The sequence below is a fragment of the Rhinoraja longicauda genome, chromosome 31, assembly GCF_053455715.1.
Source record: "Rhinoraja longicauda isolate Sanriku21f chromosome 31, sRhiLon1.1, whole genome shotgun sequence".
NCBI lineage: Eukaryota > Metazoa > Chordata > Chondrichthyes > Rajiformes > Arhynchobatidae > Rhinoraja > Rhinoraja longicauda.
Genome location: NC_135983.1, coordinates 6,314,324 through 6,336,680, shown reverse-complemented (window position 1 = coordinate 6,336,680; position 22,357 = coordinate 6,314,324). Strand labels below are relative to the sequence as shown.

Genomic DNA, 22,357 nt, shown 5'->3' with positions numbered 1-22,357 from the left:
AGCAAATATCTCACATAAACTGTGCGTGCACCCAAAATATTCAAAATAGTAAAGAAAAAGACAAGATCAAAATCGTAACATGTGTGATGGTGATTGGCAGCAATCTTCTTCTGTCAGTAATAATGACATATTTTACTGAGAATGAATGCTGTTTTTCATGAAACCAATGCGCAAAACAAATTTAATTACTTTACCCAAAAATCAATGAGAAAGATATAATGTAGTTCACTGAGTGATAAAACTGTGGCTACATTTGCACACTTCCAATTTCACTTTCACTGGTTTTATGAAGCTTACTGAATGCTGTGGTTACTAGCAACCAGTAAGCATTCTTGAAAACAGGGTCTGCCTTACTGCAAAATCACTTTCCCATCAAGTTACATCAGATTCAACACTTCCACCCTCACCGCAACATGGTAACACTTACAAATTCTCAGCAGTTGCCACCCGAGCCTGTTTTACTCACCTAATTTCATTTAATTCTAGTTTAATGTCAAAGCAGTCAACTGAAAGTGAACGGACACATTGCACAGATCTGCTGCTATGGATTTTAATCTTGCTGCAGATGGCTCAATAAAGGGAATGCTATGTTTTTTTCCTGCTTCAAGCATTGAGAGGCTAAGATGCCAGGTCTTTGCACATGTGTCCTAGGTACAAAATTCCTCTTTGCAAAATTCCTGGTCTGGAGAGATTCATAGTGCTGTTAAAGCAATAAATCTGAGAGGCTGACGTATTTTGTAAAAAGCAGCTGAATGCCACTGCCAGCACGGATGAAGTTCTACAGCGAAGGAAATATACTTAACTCTCAAACACAAGGTCCCCATTCACACAGTCACGGGACAGTTCACGCAGTTCAAAACAATGCATCACACATGCAAAGATCACTTATGAAAGCATGGCGATAACTCACTCCCACTGGTGAAATGCTGCTATTTCCATAAGATGCAAATTGAAACACTTATTAAGATAAAGTGAAATTACTTTTACTGTTGAAATGCAGCAATGATGCGGCGTACCTCCAGCAAGTTACAAATCATGTTTGAACTCATTACAGTCAAACTACATTATAACAGAAGTGTACAGAATTTATTGCCACTCAGTCATCAGTCACCAGCTTCTCCTCGGCAAAATACCTGCTCTGCCACTAACCTTCAGCACAATTTCATGGACTGTGTTGGTGTCTGCTTCAAAGTAGAGATGCTTGTGGTCATGATTGCTTAGATATGTAAGCTTGAATATTGCGTTGCCTGCAAGGCAAACAAAGGACAGGAGTCAAACAGATGAACAGAGTTTTACTACGGATGCAGCTTGACAAAGAAACAGATGGCGATATTAATGTCCCATCAGCAGAACAGAAGGAAATTGCATGATGGCTCCAGTCTCTGCATGTCATTTCAACATCGTTCAGGCAAAACTCACCACAAAGGCAACAGAACCCTTTTTAATATAATTTGATTCCCCCGTCCCATCACAATGGACAAAGTGCAAAATCAATCATTTGGTTAGTTAGGTCCTCTGTCAATTCTTCGTGTGGAGAGGTTTGGAGGGGGGGTCGCTGCCGTTGATGAGGGAGGAAAGAAGAATAAAAAAAAGAATCCAGACACTGCTTGGCGCTAATGTTGCAGGAGGAAAATATTTAACATTTGTGGTAGATTTACACAGATTTACTGCACTGGACTGATGTAATATGGTAATTATCTGCCTCTTGACCTTTCTTAATGCTGCACTTCTGGAGAGGTTATGTTAACATGCATTAGAAAATGAAATCTTTTTAATTTTGTCTTTTGATGCAGAGTCCAATTTTTAAAATATATGTTTAATTCAATGCCCACCACTATTTCAATAACCTTTTACAATATAATTTAGTACAGCAAAGACATTAAATTACACGGCACTGTGGATTTTTAGATTCATCTCACAAAAAAATGACTAGAACTTTAAAATTCAGTACTGCAAGGCCAAAACTGCAGCTCTTTCATTCTCCAGGCCATTGTAAATTTCTTATAGATTTACAATTTAATACACCAATATAAAAATGCTGAAGAAAATGATCGAGAATGCATAAAATTCTGAGCAACATGATACCACGACATTTGCAATGATACAATGATGGTCGAATGTGGTAAACTAGGGCATCCCGATATCTCCCAAGAGTTGAATGACCGAGTTTCAGTGAACCGTCAGGACTCATCTCGGCTTCTACCAGTCTCTGATATCTGCAGAACCTGTGTGGACGGCCAAGTGGTGGAGTTGCTGCCTTACAGCGACAGACATTCGGGTTCGATCCTGACTACAGGTGCTGTCTGGATGAACTTTGTACGTTCTCCCTATGTCCATGTGGGTTTTCTCCTGGTGCTTCGGTCTCCTCCCATACTCCAAAGACATACAGGTTTGGAGGTTAATTGGCTTCAGTAAAATTGTAAATTGTTCCCAATGTGCAGGATGGTTCTAGTGTACAGGGTGATCACTGGTCGGCATGGACTCGGTGGGACGAAGGGCCTGTTTCCACCCTAAAGTCTAAACTTGGTGTTCAGATGTTATTTGTATCCCATTACTTTGGAAACAACAGAGCAGCTTTAAACAAAAATCAGCTTCTTAAATTTAAACAGAATAAGCCAATGGTCAATTTGCCTTTGAATGTTAAACAACATGTGGAATTGAAAACTACATTCTCAATTATTCAAACACTTGAGTCCAGCTCCTCTACGGGAATGAAACTAGTTTCTACAAGCAATTAACATGGGTAATTTCCACATCACTTGAACTCTAATAACTATCACAAAATACATTGTTCTTTAATGCACATGGTAACTGCAAAATCCAAAAGTCCAAATAGCAAATGATTTTTTTTTCTTGAATTATACAACTTTTAAGTATCCCGATTTAATGGAATTGTCTAAATTCAATTAAATAGTTATGAAATATATCGGCTGCTGATTCCAAGCATCAAAAGGCTGGTTGATGCATGGATTACAAAGTAAGCCAATCAGTTCTCACATGCTGACCAAGATGCCTCATCTATGCTAGTCCCACCTGCCTGCATTTGTCACATATCCCTCTGAACCTTTCCTATCTCAGAGATATGTAAGGAACTGAAGATGCTGGTTTAAACTGAAGAGTAACTCAGCAGGTCAGGCAGCATCTCTGGAGAGAAGGAATGGGTGACGTTTCAGGTCGAGACCCTTCTTCAGACGAAATGTCACCCATTCCATTTTGCACTATTATTTTTTTTTGCAATCCTTTTCTTTTCTTGTAGAATTTATGTTTTTCTGTGTTGTCTGAGATGCTGTTGCAGCAAGATCTTCATTGCACCTGTACCTCGTCTTACTTGTGCATTGACAATAAACTCTTCTTGAATAATTAGTAATAAAATGGTCATCTATTAAAAATGCAAATAAGGAGAAAGTTCTTGTCTCACAGGGTCATGAATCTTTGGGATTCCCTATCCCACAGAGCTGCAGAGACCGAGTCATTGAATATATTCAAGGTGGAGGCTGATCGACTCCCTTAAGTTGAAATGTCTAAGAATGTGGGGAAGTGGTGTTAGGGCCAAGGCTAGATCAACCATGTTCTGACTGAACGGCAGAGGTGGTTCCAGGCTGATCAGTGTATTCCTGTTTATATTTTTATGAAATCTAACAGCTTTTAGAGTCTGCCAAAAAAAGATGCTTGCAAGGATCTGCAGGAGTAACTCAATGGGTCAGGCCACATTGCTGGAGAACATAGATAAATGACGTTTTGGGTCAGGACCCTCAAGACTGATTGTAGTAGGGAGGAAGAAAGCTGAAAGTGATAGGTTGGGGGGAGGGAAGAGAAACAAAGCCTGGCAAGTGATAGGTGGAAATAGGCCAGGGGATTTAGTTGGCAGATGTTTGGACAGAGGCAGTGAGATAAGGTGTGAGATAAGAGGCATGAAACGTGAAGCCAGAGGAAGGGATATGGGAGGAAGGAGAAAGAGGGCAGAATTGTGGGAGAATTAGGTGCTCATCCAAGTGGGGTAAGGTAAGGTGGGGGTAAATGTTAGAGCTGGTGCACACCGGAGTAAACTTGTTATGTTCTCACCCCAGTGTGTGCCAGGTTACTCCTGTGTGATGTTGTTCATTATTGCCCAACAACGTCGCTAGTCTCAAAAATTGTTTCATCCCCCTAGAATTAGCTGGTGCTGGAGATTTTAAAAAGTATTTTATCCACTTTGTTATGTTGCTCGTAATACACAATTCCCAATCCTTGTTCCGTGTTCCAGCACGTGCTTCCTGATTTAGGCGTTGCCAATCTGAATGAGTGTCTGAAGTCTAAATGTTATTATAGTACCCACCTCAACTACTTCCTTGGGCGGCTCATTCCATGTACCCACCACCCTCTGTGGGGGGGGGGGGGGGGAGTTGCCCCTCAGGTTCCTGTTAAATCCTGTCCCCTCTCACCAGAAACCTCTAGTTCTTGATTTCCCCAACCCCAGAAAAAAGACTGCGCGACTGGAAGAGTTTTCAGTTGCAACTGCAATGAGAAATAACCGCAGTTCAGGACAATTTTATATTATGAAGAAAACAAATGATGGAAAAAATCTACGTATGAATGTGCAAGTTTTGGAGAAAATATGAATGCAATATTTTCTCATGATTTGCAGCTGTGATATTTTTTTGTTGTACAAATGCACATTAGTCAATAAGAAAATCTCTTTAAAATGTATCATAATAAAGCTCAAATACTTATGAAAGACTCTTTGAGTTCAATGTTGCTAATATCATAATGTTGGTTAAATATACAACGCAGCCACACAAAGTTAAATGCACCAGTGTTTATCATCATATCATATATATACAGCCGGAAACAGGCCTTTTCGGCCCACCAAGTCCGTGCCGCCCAGCGATCCCCGTACATTAACACTATCCTACACCCACTAGGGACAATTTTTACATTTACCCAGCCAATTAACCTACATACCTTTAAACTGCTTTAACATACTTTAAACTGCTTATATTTGCACTTTTTAGTATCAGAAAACAATACACATTTTCTGCACTAAAGAGATTTTTTGAAGAGGTTGATATCTGTGATATTTATCAATCTGTTCACAATAATTTTCAAGAAAAATTAAAAATGTCTCCTCACCGTGATAACAATAAGGAATGTTTCATGGAATGCTTTGCCTCGAGAAGCTAAAATCCATTTGATGAAACAAGATCAAGACATCTAGTGGCAGTAAAAGCTAACTGCACTGATCTCATACCCATGTCCCAGGAGAGAAGGGTCAAAAGCATCAGACTATCGCAAAATGAATAGGTCAGAAAATAAATTGAGAATAACCCTGGCTTAAACAATGCTTTCAAGCCCTAGAGTGGTCATATTTCTTTGGAAATAAAATCACTGGAAAACTTTCTGGGAGAAGAGAGACATTACTGTTTGCATTAAACCTAACCTCAAAACAAAGTGGCTGGAAGCACAGGTTCAGAACGACAGCAGATATTTTAAACATCAGAAAATAAACATGATACCGAATCTCTCCGTATACAGATGGAGATAACATTTCACAAGCGTGTCGAGTCAGATTTTGGCCCCGAGTAGTTTCATTGTCTTTATCCATCTGATTCAAAAATCCCACGAATGATTTAATTTCATTTCATTGCACAAGTCTTGGGTTTCTGGTTACACTTCATACGAATGTGTGAGCAAAAGTAATTCTACAGATAAACAAAACCATAAACAGAATGGAACTTAAATTTAGCACTGTCACTGTCATTTATTTTCTTGCAACACTAACTTCAATCGACACGTATTTCTACATGTAACATACTTTCCACCAGGACTAAGTAATGGTAATTATTCCTAATTTCTAGTTTAAAAAAAGATCCAGCATGGAAACAGGTTATTTAGCCCATCAAGTCCACGCTGACTATCTATCGCTCATTCATACTAGGAATATGTTAATCACTCCCTACACGTTAGGGGCAATTTACAGAGGCAAATTCGTGTTTTAGGAATGAAAATTTGCCTTTATGGAGTAGTTCAAGGAGTCCTTCAAGGCAAACAATGTCGTGTTTGACATCTAACAACATAGTAATCATTCAGCAGGGAAGTTGTTCCTGTCAATCGACTAACCAGGACACTTATCATTTTACAGAAAATCTTTGACTGACTCATGTATGCCAGAAACTAAGTAATCTTGGATCCAGCCACAAAACAGCAGAGGACCTCTCCACCAATGCAGTATAGAATACATATGCTCTACATTAGTAAAGGCAGGTTAATATAGCAGAACATCTTTACCCAAAGCAAGTTACATTTAGAAATCACAGGTGAGTTTTACAAAGTGAGTGTTATTTGCAACTTTTATCAGCGATCACGACCTAACATCCTTTACCCTCCCATGTAGACAGAAGCAGAACGAATAAAAGCATGGTCACAGGTCAGGGGCTTTGAAGAGATAGCGTGCTAGTGGGGGTTAAAAAAAACCCACAATTGATATTCAACTGTTATTGTGTAGTTAAAGTGATAAATGTACTTAATAGAGTTACAATTGTCAGCAATTACCTCCAGTGGGTCAGTAAATAAAGTCCACATATCCCAGACCAATCTCAATTACGAGAAACACGATTTTCACAACAATAGCGGTGCAACAGATCTTGTATCGCTGCCACCAACATAGAGGAAAAGAGTCCTTATGTGTGTTGTGGAATAGGAGCAAGAATAACTCCTTGGAGCCCAGTGCCTCACATCAACTGCAAATTATCTGGGATACTTCAATTGCAGATTCTTCTATCCTCTGGGGAAGTCGGTCCCAGAAGACCATCAGTAATTGTGTCTCAGGAATCAATGAACTGGACAAGTTATGGGCTCTACAGTCCTGAAAGAAACACGCAAAGATCGCCCTTTTTGAAATCGGTTTAGTACAGCACTAAATCAGCTGAAGGACACTTGGCCTTATTGATCAGTTGGGCTCCCAGATCTTGAATTCCCTTGCAAGTAATAAAGAAACACACAATCAAGTTTTAGGCAATTTTTCTCCACAGTCACTGCTATTTTCAAGACTGCTGTTGGCGGAAAGGTCAACTGACAATCCCCAAATCTTCAATAGAGGATGCAGTCTTGGAGTAGTTAAACTGTTTGTGGTAAACCTCAAGCACTCAATGCAGGAGCAGAGCTAGGAGCAGGATCCATACAGCAGAGAGGAAACAGAAATCCCCAGAGGAACGGATATACCGCAGAAATTTCAGGTTGAGCTACCTCGACAATTATTTTGTTAGAAGTACAATAGCTTCAATATTCAAGGATTCACATTTGGTCAAAAGGTCAGTTTTCTTGCACCAACCATTATTCCCCTTCCCTTTAGCCTAACAAAAGAGAAAAATAACCCCCTTGGCCCAACACCCAATTTTTTTACCTCTCAACCCAATTCTCCTGCCCTGTAACCTTTTACGCCTGAACTTTTATGAAGGACTTTTTTTCTGGAAAGGCCAGGTACGAACTCAAACAATTGCTCTTGTTCACAACAAAATCAACATCAGACCTCCCTACTGAAAAGAATTGCTTAATTTAACCATCTGATTCAAATATTATGTAACTGATTCCAAAAAAAACAATAAACAATAATTGTACCACAGCCAGAAGGGGAGGGATAAGGGAAGTTTTCAAATTGTCATTAGGCAAAAAAATAATCAGTTTTTTTGGGGACACAATTCAGTCACAGCATAATTTTAAGTTTACGGTTTACACTTACAGAAATGTTCCGTAATTTATCTTTTTGAATGTACAAATACTTCTGCAAAAAAAAAAAGAGAAACTACATGCTGATGACATATTAATTAGAGTTTCCTACTGGTTTCATGGTAAAAAGGGCAATTAAACATAATTATGATTTACTAACCATTAAGATAAATTCCCAAATTGGAAATTGTCAAATAATTTAAAAAGTATTTTCAAAGCATTTGACAAAAAGCCCCCAGTGGTACTAATGTCCAATGTATTTTAAAAGTCTCAATGAAAAAAATCTTAATTAGAGGCTCATTAGTATGTAAATGGGGTGGTGTTTTGTTACAACTGAGTAGGGATGATTTTCGCAGAAAAACCTATTAAAAAAGTTATTACAATAAATGCAAAAAAATTCAATAGGATGGTTTGCTTCACTTTTTTCCCCCTCAGATAAGAAAAATAATACTTTCTCATTTTACATGTTAGCTCTCAACGGCTGGTTTAATGAGGCACTTATGTTTGCTCTGACTTGTTATACTGGTTGCAAAATCTAAAAAATAGGCACATACTTGCATAATTTTCTCAACTTTTTACAGATACAAATTAATTGCTTGAAGATGTTAACAGCTGTTCTTCAATATTCCAACTTCATTTGGGAAACTTGTGAGAAATCATCATCAGGCTACTCAAAATGTGGGTGCTCAATCTCTCCTGCACTCAGCCATCAGGTTTACATTACCACCAGCAGTCTTTAAATGGTCCCTGGTGAGACCTGAGGTAAAATCTTGTCCTCCCTTACTGCAGGACCCAATGTTGGGTTACAAATCCGGGTTCGATCCTGACTAAGGGTGCTTGTCTGTACTGAGTTTGTATGTTCTCCCTGTTACAGTGGGTTTTCTCCGACAGCTCCTGTTTACTCCCACACTCTAAAGACGTAAATTGTGCCTAGTGTGTGTGTAGAATAGTGTTAGTGTGCAGGGATCGCTGGTTGGCGCTGACTCGGTGGGCCAAAGGGCCTGTTTCCGCGCTGTATCTCTAAACTTAACTAAAAGGCAACAGTGTCCACGGACTGAATATGGGACCTTCTTAGTCTACCTCATTCAATAATTTACCATGTTGGTGTCCAAGGAATTTGAACAAGAAAAATATATCGAAAGTTATCTTTGGAAGTTAAATAATGAAAGAAATGAAGGGTGGAACGCTTGAAAGCACTTACCACAATATTAAAAAATAACTTCCTACCCACTTACCAAACTCTTAAATGGACTTCTCACACGCTTGGCGTGATTCCCAATTTTCCAAATTACCTCCTTGCAGACCTTGCACTTTATTTGTACCTGCACATTTGCTGTAACCGTAACACTATATTCTGTACAGTTTCCTTTCTTATTTGCAATCTCTGTTGTACTCATGGTATGGTAATGATTTGCAGACACATGAGACTGCAGATGCTGGAATCTTGAGCAAAAAAAATCTGCTGGAGGAACTCAGCGAGTCAGGCAGCATCTGAGGAGGGAAACCGACAGAGGACATTGAGTCGGGACCTTTCCTCAGACTGATGATCAGTCTGAAGGGATACGACCTGAAACTTCATCCATCTTAGGCACGATCGGCCTGGTTGGCAAAGTTTTTCATTTTATATCAGTACACGTGAGCTAATAATACCAAAAATATTTTGCCAAAGACTTTGCAATGCTTGATACTGCTCTGTTCTATAAGAAGGGCTGCAGTGCAGTGAATGTTCTGAGATTTGCTGAGTTAAACAACTTCAATACTACTGAGATTAGCAAATTAATCTGAGGAGCCCCACTAGATATATGCAGGTGCGCCGGTTGGAATTTGTGTTTGACTGAAGTAGTGTCACTGTGTTTCTTGTTTATTAATATGCTGTGTTTTTAAAAAGCAAACATCCAAATTGCAAGTAATCAAAATAAAATCAATGGAAGAACCACCGTTGGTTACATACAACTGAGAGGAATTAAACCTAGAAATGTATTATGGGCTAGTTTCTTCCCACAGGGTTTGCCTGAGCTGTCGGTAATTCAAGCATTGTCAGTGAAAAGACAATATATGATTACTGACTATCTTTAGTCAGAGGGTGGAATTCTGTGGAATTCTTTGGCACAGAAGGCTGTGGAGACAAAGTCAGTGGATGTACAGAAGGGGGCGTGGCTGTGTTCTGCAGCTGCGGCTCACCGGCAGTCTCTCTGTTTTTTTTGTTGTTTTTTGTCATTGTCGTCGTTAAATGTACGTTTTGTTTTATTTTTAATTCGGTGTATGTGGGGGGGTGGTGGGGGGGTTGGGGGAAACCTTTTTTCAAATCTCCTCCTCAACGGAGATGCGACCTTTACCGTGTCGTATCTCCGTTCGCGCTACGGCCTAACATCGTGGAGTCGGCGGCCTCCAGCTGGGATCGACCTCAAAGACTCCGGTCGCAGGGCCTGGACTTACCATCTCGGAGGCTTCGGCCGTGGGCCCTGCAGACCGCAACATCGGGAGTTCGCAGGTCCCTGGCTGGCGACCGGCTTTCGGGAGCTCCAGCCGTAGCAGCTTCGACCGCCCCGAAGCGCAAGGTACGATCGACCCGCCCGCAGGCCCTTCATCGCCCTGCGTGGCTCGGCCGCAGCACTTTCCATCGCCCGGTGGGGGCTCAGGACTTTCATCGGCCTGCTCGGCTCGGCCCTGGGACTTTCCATCGCCTGGTGGGGGCTTCAAAAAGTTGGGAGCCTCGATCACCTCGTGGCACCACGGGAGAAGAACGAGGAGGAGATAAGACTTTGCCTTCCATCACAGTGAGGGTATGCCTAGAGCAATCACTGTGATGGCTGTTTGTGTAAAAAATTATATCTGTGTGTCTTGTGCTTTTTAATGTCTACTGCCGAACCCTGACGTGAGAGGACGCTGGCGTTGTGTATTCGCCGCTTTTCCGTCAGGATAGTTTGTCTGTTTGTTTCTATGTTAATTGTTTTTGTAAAGCGCTTTGAGCATGTGATAAGGCGCTATATAAAATAAATGAATTATTATTATTATTATTATATATTTAAAGCAGAGATAGATAGTTTCTTGATTAATGCGGGTGTCAGAAATTATCGGGAGAGGGCAGGAGAATGGGGTTAGGAGGGATAGACAGATTAGCCACGATTGAATGGCTGAGTATACTTGATGGGCCACATGGCCTAATTCTACTATCACATAATCGTTTGATTGTTTTGCTTTGATGTCTGAATTCTATCATCTTCTCATATTTTGCTTTTGTACTATTCTGGGGGTATAGTAGTAACTGTTAAAGAATTGACAAAAAGGCTTAACACAATCAAAATGATCAGAAAGAGTTATATGAACATGTAATAAATGGGAAGCTGAGAATCTAGAAACCACAGGAGGAAAGTGATAAAAAAGTAAGAATGGTGTGAAGATTCACTCAATCATAACAGGTGAATACACATCACCACGTCTGAAGAACAATAATAGAAAATGAAAGAAATTTTAAAGGAATACTGCATTGAACTGGCAAACCCAATAAATGTACAATGAATGTACAATGATTCTGTACACAGTGGATGCCTCGATTGTAATCAAATATTGTCAAATATTGTCTTTCCACTGACTGACGCGACAAAAGCTTTTCACTGTACCTTGGTACAGGTGACAATAAACCACCACCATAAATACGTCGTCAGTGAACACTTTGCTTTGAGTTTTTTTAAAGCATTAATAATATAAAGCAAAAGTATAGGACAGAATGGCTGAAAGTAATTGTGAATAGTTCAAAATATTGGAATTGTCCAATTCTCCAAAGTGATTTCATTTCGCTTTTTGGACAATAACATATTTAACCTGCCAAGCGTACAATGTGAGAGGAGGTACACATTGTACTTTCCATTTTGAAAGCAAATTTATTTTAAAGTAGAGTTGAAGCTCACAGCTCAAAATAGAGTTTGCCATAATATACTGCCATTTTTGTGAAATGTCAAATCAACCATCTCGAGCAGCATGACAGAGGTTTTATGTGCAATTTAATTGGAAAAGTTTCACATAACCAGTCTAATTCACACCGACATTATGGGATACACATCAGGAACAGATCTGACTGCTTCAGTCTGTGGCAAACTGACAGAAACCTCCTCGTTAATACTACGGTGAAATGGCATAGACTACAGTTACTCGCTGTGCAAGGGCCAAACTCTTTGCAGCTGATTCTTGCATCCTTGTCCTCATATTACACATTCACCCTCTGCCAACTGACTCCTTTTGGAATGTAGCAGTGTACCTTGTAAATCACAGCACACCCCACTGCCCGCAACTATCACCTCACCAGTCTTGTTTTAGGAACAGATGATAAATAAATCAAAGTGTACTAAGCAGTTCGTCCACATGGCAATCGCCTCCCTCATTCCTTCTGCAGCTCATCAATCAAACTATTGTCTACTTGAAAGCCAAGGCTTGTAAATGTCATCCCCACTCAAGTCCAAGTAGAAGGAAATCAGAATACTGCTAGGTGTTTTAATTGGATAGTGTAATTAAACTAAAATACCCTAGTAGGCTAGTTCTGACAGGATAGTCAAGACCTCAATTAATAAGGCTGATAACAGTATTTGCCACAAGAATGATGCAAATGCATGCAAAAATTTTAATTTTGTTCCGGATACCACCATCATTTGCTGAATTCGCATAGGTTTTAAATTTTATTTGGCACAAAAGATGGAACATTTTAAAAGGAACTGATTAGAATGCAAAAATTACCTAAAGTTAGCATGAGCTTGCTCCACATGCAATGATTGTCGATCAACTGAGAAATGATGTTTTAAAAAAGGCCAAGATGGTTTGGAACACATTTTTAATAATTGCGGTATGGTTCTTGGGGTTGGAAGCAGCAGTAAAAGAAGTGACTTGTGAGGAAGGAAGGAAACTTGCCTGAGCACAGCTTGTTTTCCTTAAGAGAGCCCTTTCCCCTCACGAACTGACAAGTTGAGCAGAGTTTGACTCTACCAACAGCCACTTGGACGTGCACAGCAACAATCTCGGTCAGCTCCTCACCTCCGTGCCATCCCCAACCACTTAATTATATCACCGACAAAATTACCAATCATTGTCTCTTTTAATAAATAACTCTCAGCAGCAGCAGAAAGCAGTTAATACAGTATCCAAATACTATTAACACGCTTGCTAATTGGCCAGGATTTACAGTGGCAGCAGCAAATCAGGGCAGAATGTCCCATGGTCGTCATGGAAATCATAACCAGTTAATCAGAATTGCAAACCAAATTGAATAATCTCGCTGATGAAGCAGTGCCCGCAGCATGTGGCTGGCACAGGCGCAAGAACGTGTTAAAATGCCACGTCAAATCAGCTGGGGGAAGCAGGGACGGCGGATGGGTGGTGCCAATAAGCTTGCGAGGGTCTGTACTCCACAATCGGCCGGTTAAAACAGATTCTTTCAAAAACAGAGTCTGAAGAAGGGCCCCCGACCTGAAACGTCATCCATCCATTTTCTCCAGAGATGCTGCCTGACCCGCTGAGTTACTCCAGCATTTTGTGATACCTTCAATTTTAACCAGCATCTGCAGTTATTCTTTCCCACACTCAGTTACTCCAGCTCTTGGGTCCATCGCACCACCGCCCATCAGAAAACCATCCTCGCCTTTATCAACGTATTACCTGCCAGGCCTCGTCCTGCCCCTCCTCTCTTCCGGCTCCCCCCCCCCCCTCCCCCTTACAATCAGTCTGTAGAAGGGTCCCAACCCAAAACGTAACCTACCCATGTTCTCTGGGGATGTCACCAGACTGGCTGAGTTATTCCAGCACTTTGTGTGTTCTTCAACGCATACCTGGAGTTAATTCAATATTGTTTGCCAATTTCAACAAAGGGGGGAAAAAAATTGCCCCCGACACAAGCGAACAAAATACTTTGAACATGCTGGGGTGGATTGGGAATACTTTTATTTAGCCATCACCAGCTCTTCCCTGTTGCTCTGCACAATATGGATTAGATAGCACCAAATGGGGAATATGCATTACAGCAAAGTTGCACGTGGCGATAGTGTATTGCCAAAAACAACAAATTGGCACCGGGGCTCAAGTATAGATTATCTTGTCAGACAACTGTGAAAGCATCCCAAATAGTCCAAATGCAGATTTAAAATCTGGACCCAGACCAACCTGGCACTTGGTTCTCTCCAAACATCACCTTAGGATTACTTATATTACATTACTCCTGAAACAAATAGGATTTTTGTCCAGTTAACATAGCAGCTGCGTTAACTCATACTGTCAAGTATCTTAAAAACAAAATTAGGACCAAAGTGAAATTTGTGAACCATGCACGTGTGATAAGCCACACTGGAGGTCAATATTGCTTGGGAAGCCAGTAAACATTAACTGCGCTTTAAATTAATTAAGATTACCTCCTTTTAAAGTTTGCCTCCAATGTGATCCATATTACAGCAAGATTCAAGGCATTAATTACACTGGACTGAATAAACTGAGGAGCAGGGCACAGCACTACATTAGCATGTGTCAAGTATATTTGGTTTTAAATGAAAACTACATAAAAAACATTTCTACCATCAATTTTGCTATCACTAACAGCCAGCACGAATTCTGCAAGGGAAGCTATTTTCGTGCAGATGTGAAATTCAATGAAAAAGACCGACTCGTGTAAGAACATCAATCAAAACGTCGGCTGCAGTGACAGATCTCAACGGTGAGGGAGGGTTAAAGGTCACAGGTTAAGGAAAAAGCCAAGCTCTGGTTGAGCTCTAATATCTCTGTGGTGGAAGTCTTGGAAAGGTACACCCTCCTGTATTAGCCTACCATCATTAATCTTCTTGCCACCTTCTTTAGCTAGTCAAGCAGAACTGCTCAGTAGAAAACTATATGATGGGGCACGACGAGAAGGCCCAGTCCCCATTATCAGGTTAACGTTCTGTTAAGCCCCTCTGCAGCAGTGGAATGATAACGATTGAGGGGGGGGTCAAGGTCACACGATATACTGCATCCAATTAATGATATCCAGGATTTAACCAAATAACGCAGGGCTGAAAGAAAACTAAAACATCTTATTTAACAGTCTGAAACACAGCAATCTTTCATCGCGTATCGAGACTTGACAAGTATATTAGCATACTAGCATTTGCAAACATTTCTAAGTGTTGCAAAGCCAAGTTCATATGTAAGAGTGCATGCACACTGTGTACGAGAGAGAGAGAGAGAGAGAGAGAGAGAGAGAGAGAGAAAGAGAGAGAGAGGGGAGAGAAAGAGAGAGGGAGGAGAAAGAGGGAGGGGGAGAAAGAGGGAGGGGGAGAAAGAGGGAGGGGGAGAAAGAGGGAGAGGGAGAAAGAGGGGGGAGAAAATTGGAGGGGGAGAAAGAGGGAGGGGGAGAAAGAAGGAGGGGGAGAAAGAAGGAGGGGGAGAAAGAAGGAGGGGGAGAAAGAAGGAGGGGAGAAAGAAGGAGGGGAGAAAGAAGGAGGGGGAGAAAAAGGGAGGGGGGAGAAAGAGGGAGGGGGAGAAAGAGAGAGGGAGGAGAAAGAGGGAGGGGGAGAAAGAGGGGGGGGGAGAGAGAAGGAGGGGGAGAAAGAAGGAGGGGGAGAAAAAGGGAGGGGGAGAAAGAGAGAGGGGGAGAAAGAGGGAGGGGAGAAAGAGGGAGGGAGGAGAAAGAGGGAGGGGGAGAAAGAGGGAGGGGGAGAAAGAGAGAGGGGGGAGAAAGAGAGGGGGGGGAGAAAGAGAGGAGGGGAGAAAGAGAGAGGAAGGGAGAGAGAGAGAGGGGGAGAGAGAGAGGGGGGGGAGAGAGAGAGAGGGGGAGAAAGAGGGAGGGGAGAAAGAGAGAGGGAGGAGAAAGAGAGAGGGAGGAGAAAGAGGGAGGGGAGAAAGAGAGAGGGGGGAGAAAGAGAGAGGGGGAGAAAGAGAGAGGGGGGAGAAAGAGGGGGGGGGGGAGAAAGAGAGGAGGGGAGAAAGAGAGGAGGGGAGAAAGAGAGAGGAAGCGATAGAGAGAGAGAGAGAGAGACAGAAAGAGAGGAGGGGAGAAAGAGAGAGGGAGGGAGAAAGAGAGAGGAAGGGAGACAGAGAGAGAGAGGGACAGAGAGAGAGAGAGGGACAGAGAGCGAGAGGGACAGAGAGAGAGAGAGGGACAGAGAGAGACAGGGACAGAGAGAGACAGGGACAGAGAGAGACAGGGACAGAGAGACAGAGAGACAGACAGAGATAGAGAGAGAGAGAGAGAGAGAGAGAGAGAGAGAGAGAGAGAGAGAGAGAGAGAGAGAGAGAGAGAGAGAGAGAGAGAGAGAGGGAGGGAGGGAGGGAGGGAGGGAGGGAGGGAGGGAGGGAGGGAGGGAGGGAGGGAGGGAGGGAGGGAGGGAGGGAGGGAGGGAGGGAGGGAGGGAGGGAGGGAGGGGGATAGGGGGAGAGGGGAGAGACACACTGCATAAATTAAGCCATTTAATTAGTGGCTGAACGACAAGACATTTTGAAAGGTGGGTTTAAGGTAATGCTGACTGTAGCATGTGGTATACCAAAGTATCCTCTGATTACAACCACCATCTAAATTAAACAAGGATCTAAATAAGCAAATCACCATAATTTTATTTTTTTAAATATCAGCTTCACATGTATGGTAATATCAAAATAATTCTGCAAAAAGGAACAATAAGCTAAACGCACAACGATTTGGCAGTGTTTGTATCGCAATTAAAAGTCAACATGCATTATCTGGAGCCTTCATATCAAATATAGTATTTTAGTTTCTAGCATACAAGTGTTCAAGTATTTTCTACTCGGAACCATCCAACCGACTATTCTGCGGCATTATAAAACAATTGATGATTTGCCAATGCTTATTATTGAATTATTAAATCCTGCTAAATTTATATGCATTTCAATGACTAAACTTTAAAATGATTAATTGCACCCGAGGTATCTTTCAAGTATTTGAACATTTTTGCTTAGAAATGTTTAATAAACTGTTTTTATAATGAGTTACAATTGCCACCATATTTTCTAATTTAGAGATTAAAAAGTAAACAAAATATAAAATGTTTATGATTAAATCTTTAATAAAAGATAATAAATTAACTTATAATGGAGACAGAAATGTGCCTCCCTATAAACCATCCACGATAGTGGTTAACAAATTTCGCAGGAAGCAAGCTGGATTTCTTATGGAGGCCAAGAAGGGAGCATTTCCATAAGTAAAACAATCCTTCATGTGAAATTAATCCCAAGTAATTTTGTGTTCCCTTTCTGAGGGAATTGGGTAAAACTGTTCAAATATGGACTACAAATCCTGATATGAACTGTTTAAAATCAACAAACATTGTTCAATATATAGTTAAGAATGATAAAACAATTGTATAAACATTTGAATGAAATCTTACATGTTATTTCCTTCACACAGCGTCAGCAAATACCCACAAACACTTGTCAAATCAAATTATCCAGGTACAGACAGCAATGCACTCGGATATAAACACTAAAACCATAAACCTCTTCCTACCACAGCTTAATGCTCAACCCTACCACATTCCTGTTTAAAAACAGGAGCACAATAAAGAGAAAACATCTAACTGACGTGAGAACACCAGTAACTGATTGTAAGTCACAGACCTTATTAAATTCTCAACTTAAATTTGACTGGGTTTATCACCAGCCAACTCTGATAGATTAACAGGGCCGCTGCAGAGTGTGACAAAATGTTGCTCAACCTTTTTAAATGGCTGAAAATTTAGGAAATGATTTCAGTAACATAGCAGTTTTACAGTTCGCAATTCAAAAGATAAAATAATGGATCATAGGCACTGCTGCCTTATCTAATATTAAACCTGTGGACAATATGCGCTCTAATTTTTCTATTTGAGTGCGTGCACTTATTCATGGAACAGCACAAAGATACACACCAAAAAATATATAGTACCACATACTTGGACTCTTCTCTTCCACAAGGTCACAAGCGCAGAGTAGATCAGAATCAATTGAAATGGGTTTCTGTTTAATCCAAAACTTGGTGCTTGCCTTCTGATTAGTAACAGGGTCTATCTCCACCTTCTCTCCCGAGATACCTGTGAATCAGTGGGGATATAAACCAGTGGGCTGTGTAAGTGATTTTATATCAACCATTTGACACACTTTATAAATCTTAATGGAATGAACACATAAAATACTCTCTTAAGCCCTCTGAAACTCTGGAGCTTTTCTGCAGCATTCTAAGAGAAGATTGAATACAGAGCAGATTTCTGGACCACCAGCTGAACAAAATAACGATAAAAAGCATCTGATATGAGCACTGTATTCTTAAAAACAGTAGTGGTGTAGAATTTGGTTACAGTTAAAACGTCGTCACTTTATCAAATAATGACACCGATTATTGTCAGAACGCTTCAAGACTGCTACAGTGTTCAAGTTATTTAGAACACAAAGCAACATGATTTGACTGGATCAGATTGGACATTAGCTTTATAATCGTAGTGATACAAGAACCAACGCCTCAAAGTGCATTGTGTCGGGGTAAAAGCAGTTTAGTTTAGTTTAGAGATACAGCGTGGAAATAGGCTCTTCGGCTCACTGAGTCCACGCCGACCATCGATCACCCATACACCAGTTCTATGTTATCCCAGTTTCACATCCTAACACGAGGAGCAATTTACAGAAGCCAATCAACCTACAAACCTGCACGGCTTTGGAATGGTGGAGGAAACTGGAGCACCCGGAGAAAACCTACGCGGTTACAGGGAGAACGTACAAACTCTGCAGACAGCCCCCGCAGTCAGGATCGATCCTGGGTGTCTAGCGATGGGAGGCAAGCTCTACTGCTCTGCCACAGTGCTGCCCAGTTATTAGACAACAAGGACAATGTGGAGGATGGTGCAGAAATACATGACTTGATATATACAAGGTTTACTGAAATCCAACTTAAAATGCTTGTTTTTATTTTGGATGAATTAATTCAAACGCTATGGGGACAACATTAGCTAACAGCCCTGCTACAGTACAGTAAATTATTAGATTGGGGGTGAAATTGCCAGTAAAGGTTTATGATGTAGAAACAAACTGAATGTCACGATATGCCTATATCCTACATGAAGTAACACTGTGCAACTCATAAGTAGACTGAATGTTAATTGTATAACTACATATTCATCTCAGTACAGCAGTTCTGGGTAATAATTTCAATTACTGTACAAATCAAACTTCAAAAGATGAAGTGTGGTGAAAAAAACAAAGCACAACTTTGTGCATAATATGCTCTCATTAACTGGCTATTTTTTAAAACATGAAATAAACCTTTCAATGACTTGTTAGATCTAGTGATGCAATAAAAGCTAAAAATCTAATCACTACGAATAAAAAAAAAAACATTGAGGAAATGTTTCAGTGATCATTCCTTGTCTTTGTGGCAAGTTAAATTAATTTTCCATCACTTTGAACCAAATAAATGACCCAGAATGATAAATGATCCAGGCAGTCTCAAAGTGATGCATTTTCCAACCAACGTTAAGAAACCCAAAGAATCTAACTGTTTCTGCGGAGAGAGCTTTCTGTCCGTTGAGCTGTCAAGCATCAATTCTCTGGGAACCTTGGCGTGAGGCAACTATGATATCGTAAACCTGGCTGAGCAGCCAATCTCCCGGTTGCTAAACACTTTAACTCCCCTTCCCATTCCCATACCGACCTTTCTGTCCTGGGCCTACTCCGCTGGCAAAGTAAGGTCCAGCACAAATTGGAGGAGCAGCACCTCATATTTCGCATGGGCAGCTTACAACCCAGCGGTATTAATTTTGATTTCTCTAACTTTGTAACCCTTGCTCTCTCTCTCACCCTAGTTCTCTGACTTGCTTCACTGTCCTTCTGAATAATGTTACTGTGAGTATGCCTCGTTGTCATCTCTCCCTCAGCCAACAATGAAGCATTCTACATTTCCTAGGTCATCGTCTGCTTTGATCTGTCGTTTTCACACCTTACATTCTCTTTGTACCCTTCTGTACCTCCAGTTTCCCTCTTCTGACTCTCAGTCTGAAGGGTCTCGACCCGAAACGTCACCCATTCCTTCTCCCCAGAGATGTTGCCTGTCCTGCTAAGTTACTCCAGCATTTTGTTTATCTTCAGCCAATCACAAAGTCAACCCATTATTATTGCCACCAAAGCCGCAAACCAGGAAGCACTTAAGCTTTTTTGTACGGTAGTAAATACAAAGGTAGGAATGATAAAAAAAATAAAATTAAAGGTAGGAATAGCTGATTTATTTGAAATGCTAAATCCCTTATATTTAGCATGTCAGAAAGGAATTATTGCAGATATAAACTTGATTCTTTTAACTTGATAAGCAGTGATTATTGCTTGATAACCCTTAAAAACTCTTTGAACACATGTAATCAAGTGCAAGATATTCAGATTGAGCAGCAGGAATATTTTGTCAACACCAAAGGTTTAAAACAATTCACGATTTCAGCTTGATTACAGTGCAGTATGAGTATAATAGATTATTAAAAGGAGCCCTAGTACTTCCATGTTAATCCTCAAATTGTTACCAGCTGATCCCAAAGTCCATGTGGTCAGTGAACATCAGTAAAATTGTCATTGCCACTATGAAATCAGCACTGATAGGGAAATATTTTCCATTGAACACCAATATTCAATTTTCAAAGCATCAGAATGCACTTTACAAAAATCTGATGGAGGAAATGTGTCCACAAAAGCATCCACTACATAACTTATTTGCAAAGAAGCAATAGACTAAAATGCCTAGCAATTATCTTCTTTCATTTCAGACTTTCAATATGATCACTAAAATATAGTTGCCATTTCTAAGAGCACAATTGGTTGCTATGAAAATTAATTAATAAGCTGATTGTTTATCCACCTGTTTTAAACCAAGGTCAGATACTGGCCAGATCACTAGAGGACTCTCCACATTTGTGTGGACAATTCCATAGCATTTACAACCTCAGGCAATTTAACTTAACATTTAAAAACGACCCTGCTATCACAAGCATTCTCTGGTACTTTTTCAAATATTATCTCAGATTAAGAGCCCAAACATAGTTGAAATAGAACCCACAGCTTTCCGGCATAGAAGAGCTTGCCAAAAAATGAAGGAAACTAAAACTTGAGAAATCAACAGAAATGTTTTTAAAAGTGCAGAATTGGAAATCTGAAAATAGAAACAGAAAATAGTGTAAACCCTCAGCCCGTCAAGCAGCATCTGCGGAAAGAGAAGCAGTGAACAATATGAATGTTTTGTCTCCTTTCCAGTTTTGCTAAAGGGTCTTCAGCCTGAAATATTAGCTGCTGAGTGTTTCCAGCATTTCTGTTTTACTTAAGGAACATATTTTCATCCCAGCTACAGACAAAAAAATTTACACTACATAATTCATAGCTGAATGGAGATATTAGGGGCTGTGATGGCATAAGAAATAAAATTTCATCTCTGCTGAGAAATTTTCAATATGGCAGCAAGCCAGCTCCCTGAGGAGATTGATACCATAATGAATATCAATCCATTGTTTCAACAAGACTGGTAATTTACACAGCCAAACAGGTGTACTAAGGCTCATTTTAGTACAAACAAAAGAGTAAAAAATAATGAAGTATAGTTTGAGCGGTGTAATAATCTACTTGAATATGCAAAAACCTGGTTCATTAGGGAATCTTTGCCACTAATGCGACTTTTGAAATGAAGTCTTATTCTACAATCGCTCTAGATAGTGTTCCTCCTTTCAAAGTACGCATACATTTAGAGTGTAGTCCAGACACCTGGCAAATAGACATGTTCACTTCTGCACAGATTTAACCATTTGCTTGACCAATGTTGGTCAACTCCTCACTGCACTAAATGTTGTCAATATAACAATGACTGTACTTGTATGTGGTGATCAGCTCTCCAAACTCCAGTAGAAACAATGTGATTTTGTATTATTTAAAGAATTTCCATTCGTCCTTAACAAAAAATTAATATTTGGTCGGCATGAATCGCTAAATTAACAAGTAGCTTCCCAACTCTTCAAAGAGCTCTTTCAATAATGCAAGTGTAAATAAAGGATTTCAGTGTGATGACACCCAACATAAAAAAATTACTATTAAACAAGCAGAGGAAAGGCATCAATATTTTTATGATTGTAATTTTCATTAAACATGAAAGGCAGCATTAACAAAACCTGATGTGGAAGCCCAGAGGAGTATCGGATCACTAAAAGATTAAAAATAAACTAATCTCAATAAAAACACTAATTGAAGTGAACAGAATGCATACATTTTAATAAACTGTAAATGGTGAATACCTTCTATGATAATAAATTGGATAAATTGAAAAAAATATTGTACTAAAAAAAATAATTACATTTTAAACTTACTGTAATCGGTCTAAGAAAAAATATAAACAATTGTTTCGACTTGATAAAGCCCCTGAAAATTGCTAGCTAAGAAGAGAATACATCTAAAATTTATTCTATGGTCCAAAAGCTCCAGAAACCACAGAGGCAGTCAATATTGTTAATGTACCTTGTTAATTTGATGGGATTTGTCAGGTAACTCCACTGGAAAATTATATAAAACTGTTCCAGATGAACAGATGATAGTGACATGAATTAAACTGATAGAACAATACCAGAATATAAACCAGAAATGACACCTAAAGTGGCTGTTGATTTATTGCCATCCTGAGTTTGGTTCTGGGCTTCCATGTATA

The 22,357-nt window shown here is 40.2% G+C and overlaps 1 protein-coding gene across 4 annotated transcripts in view; it reads right to left on the bottom strand.

Moving 5' to 3' along the window:
- The window catches only part of mapkap1 (MAPK associated protein 1), a 247,585-nt gene that overhangs the window by 17,753 nt on the left and 207,475 nt on the right, over nucleotides 1-22,357 (bottom strand). For all 4 annotated transcript variants that reach the window (XM_078426340.1, XM_078426341.1, XM_078426343.1 and 1 more), the window contains 2 exons: nucleotides 17,598-17,735; nucleotides 1,150-1,247 (listed from right to left, as the gene is read on the bottom strand). In XM_078426340.1, coding sequence (XP_078282466.1) covers nucleotides 1,150-1,247; nucleotides 17,598-17,735 — 236 coding nt within the window. The remainder of the gene's footprint in view (nucleotides 1-1,149; nucleotides 1,248-17,597; nucleotides 17,736-22,357) is intronic.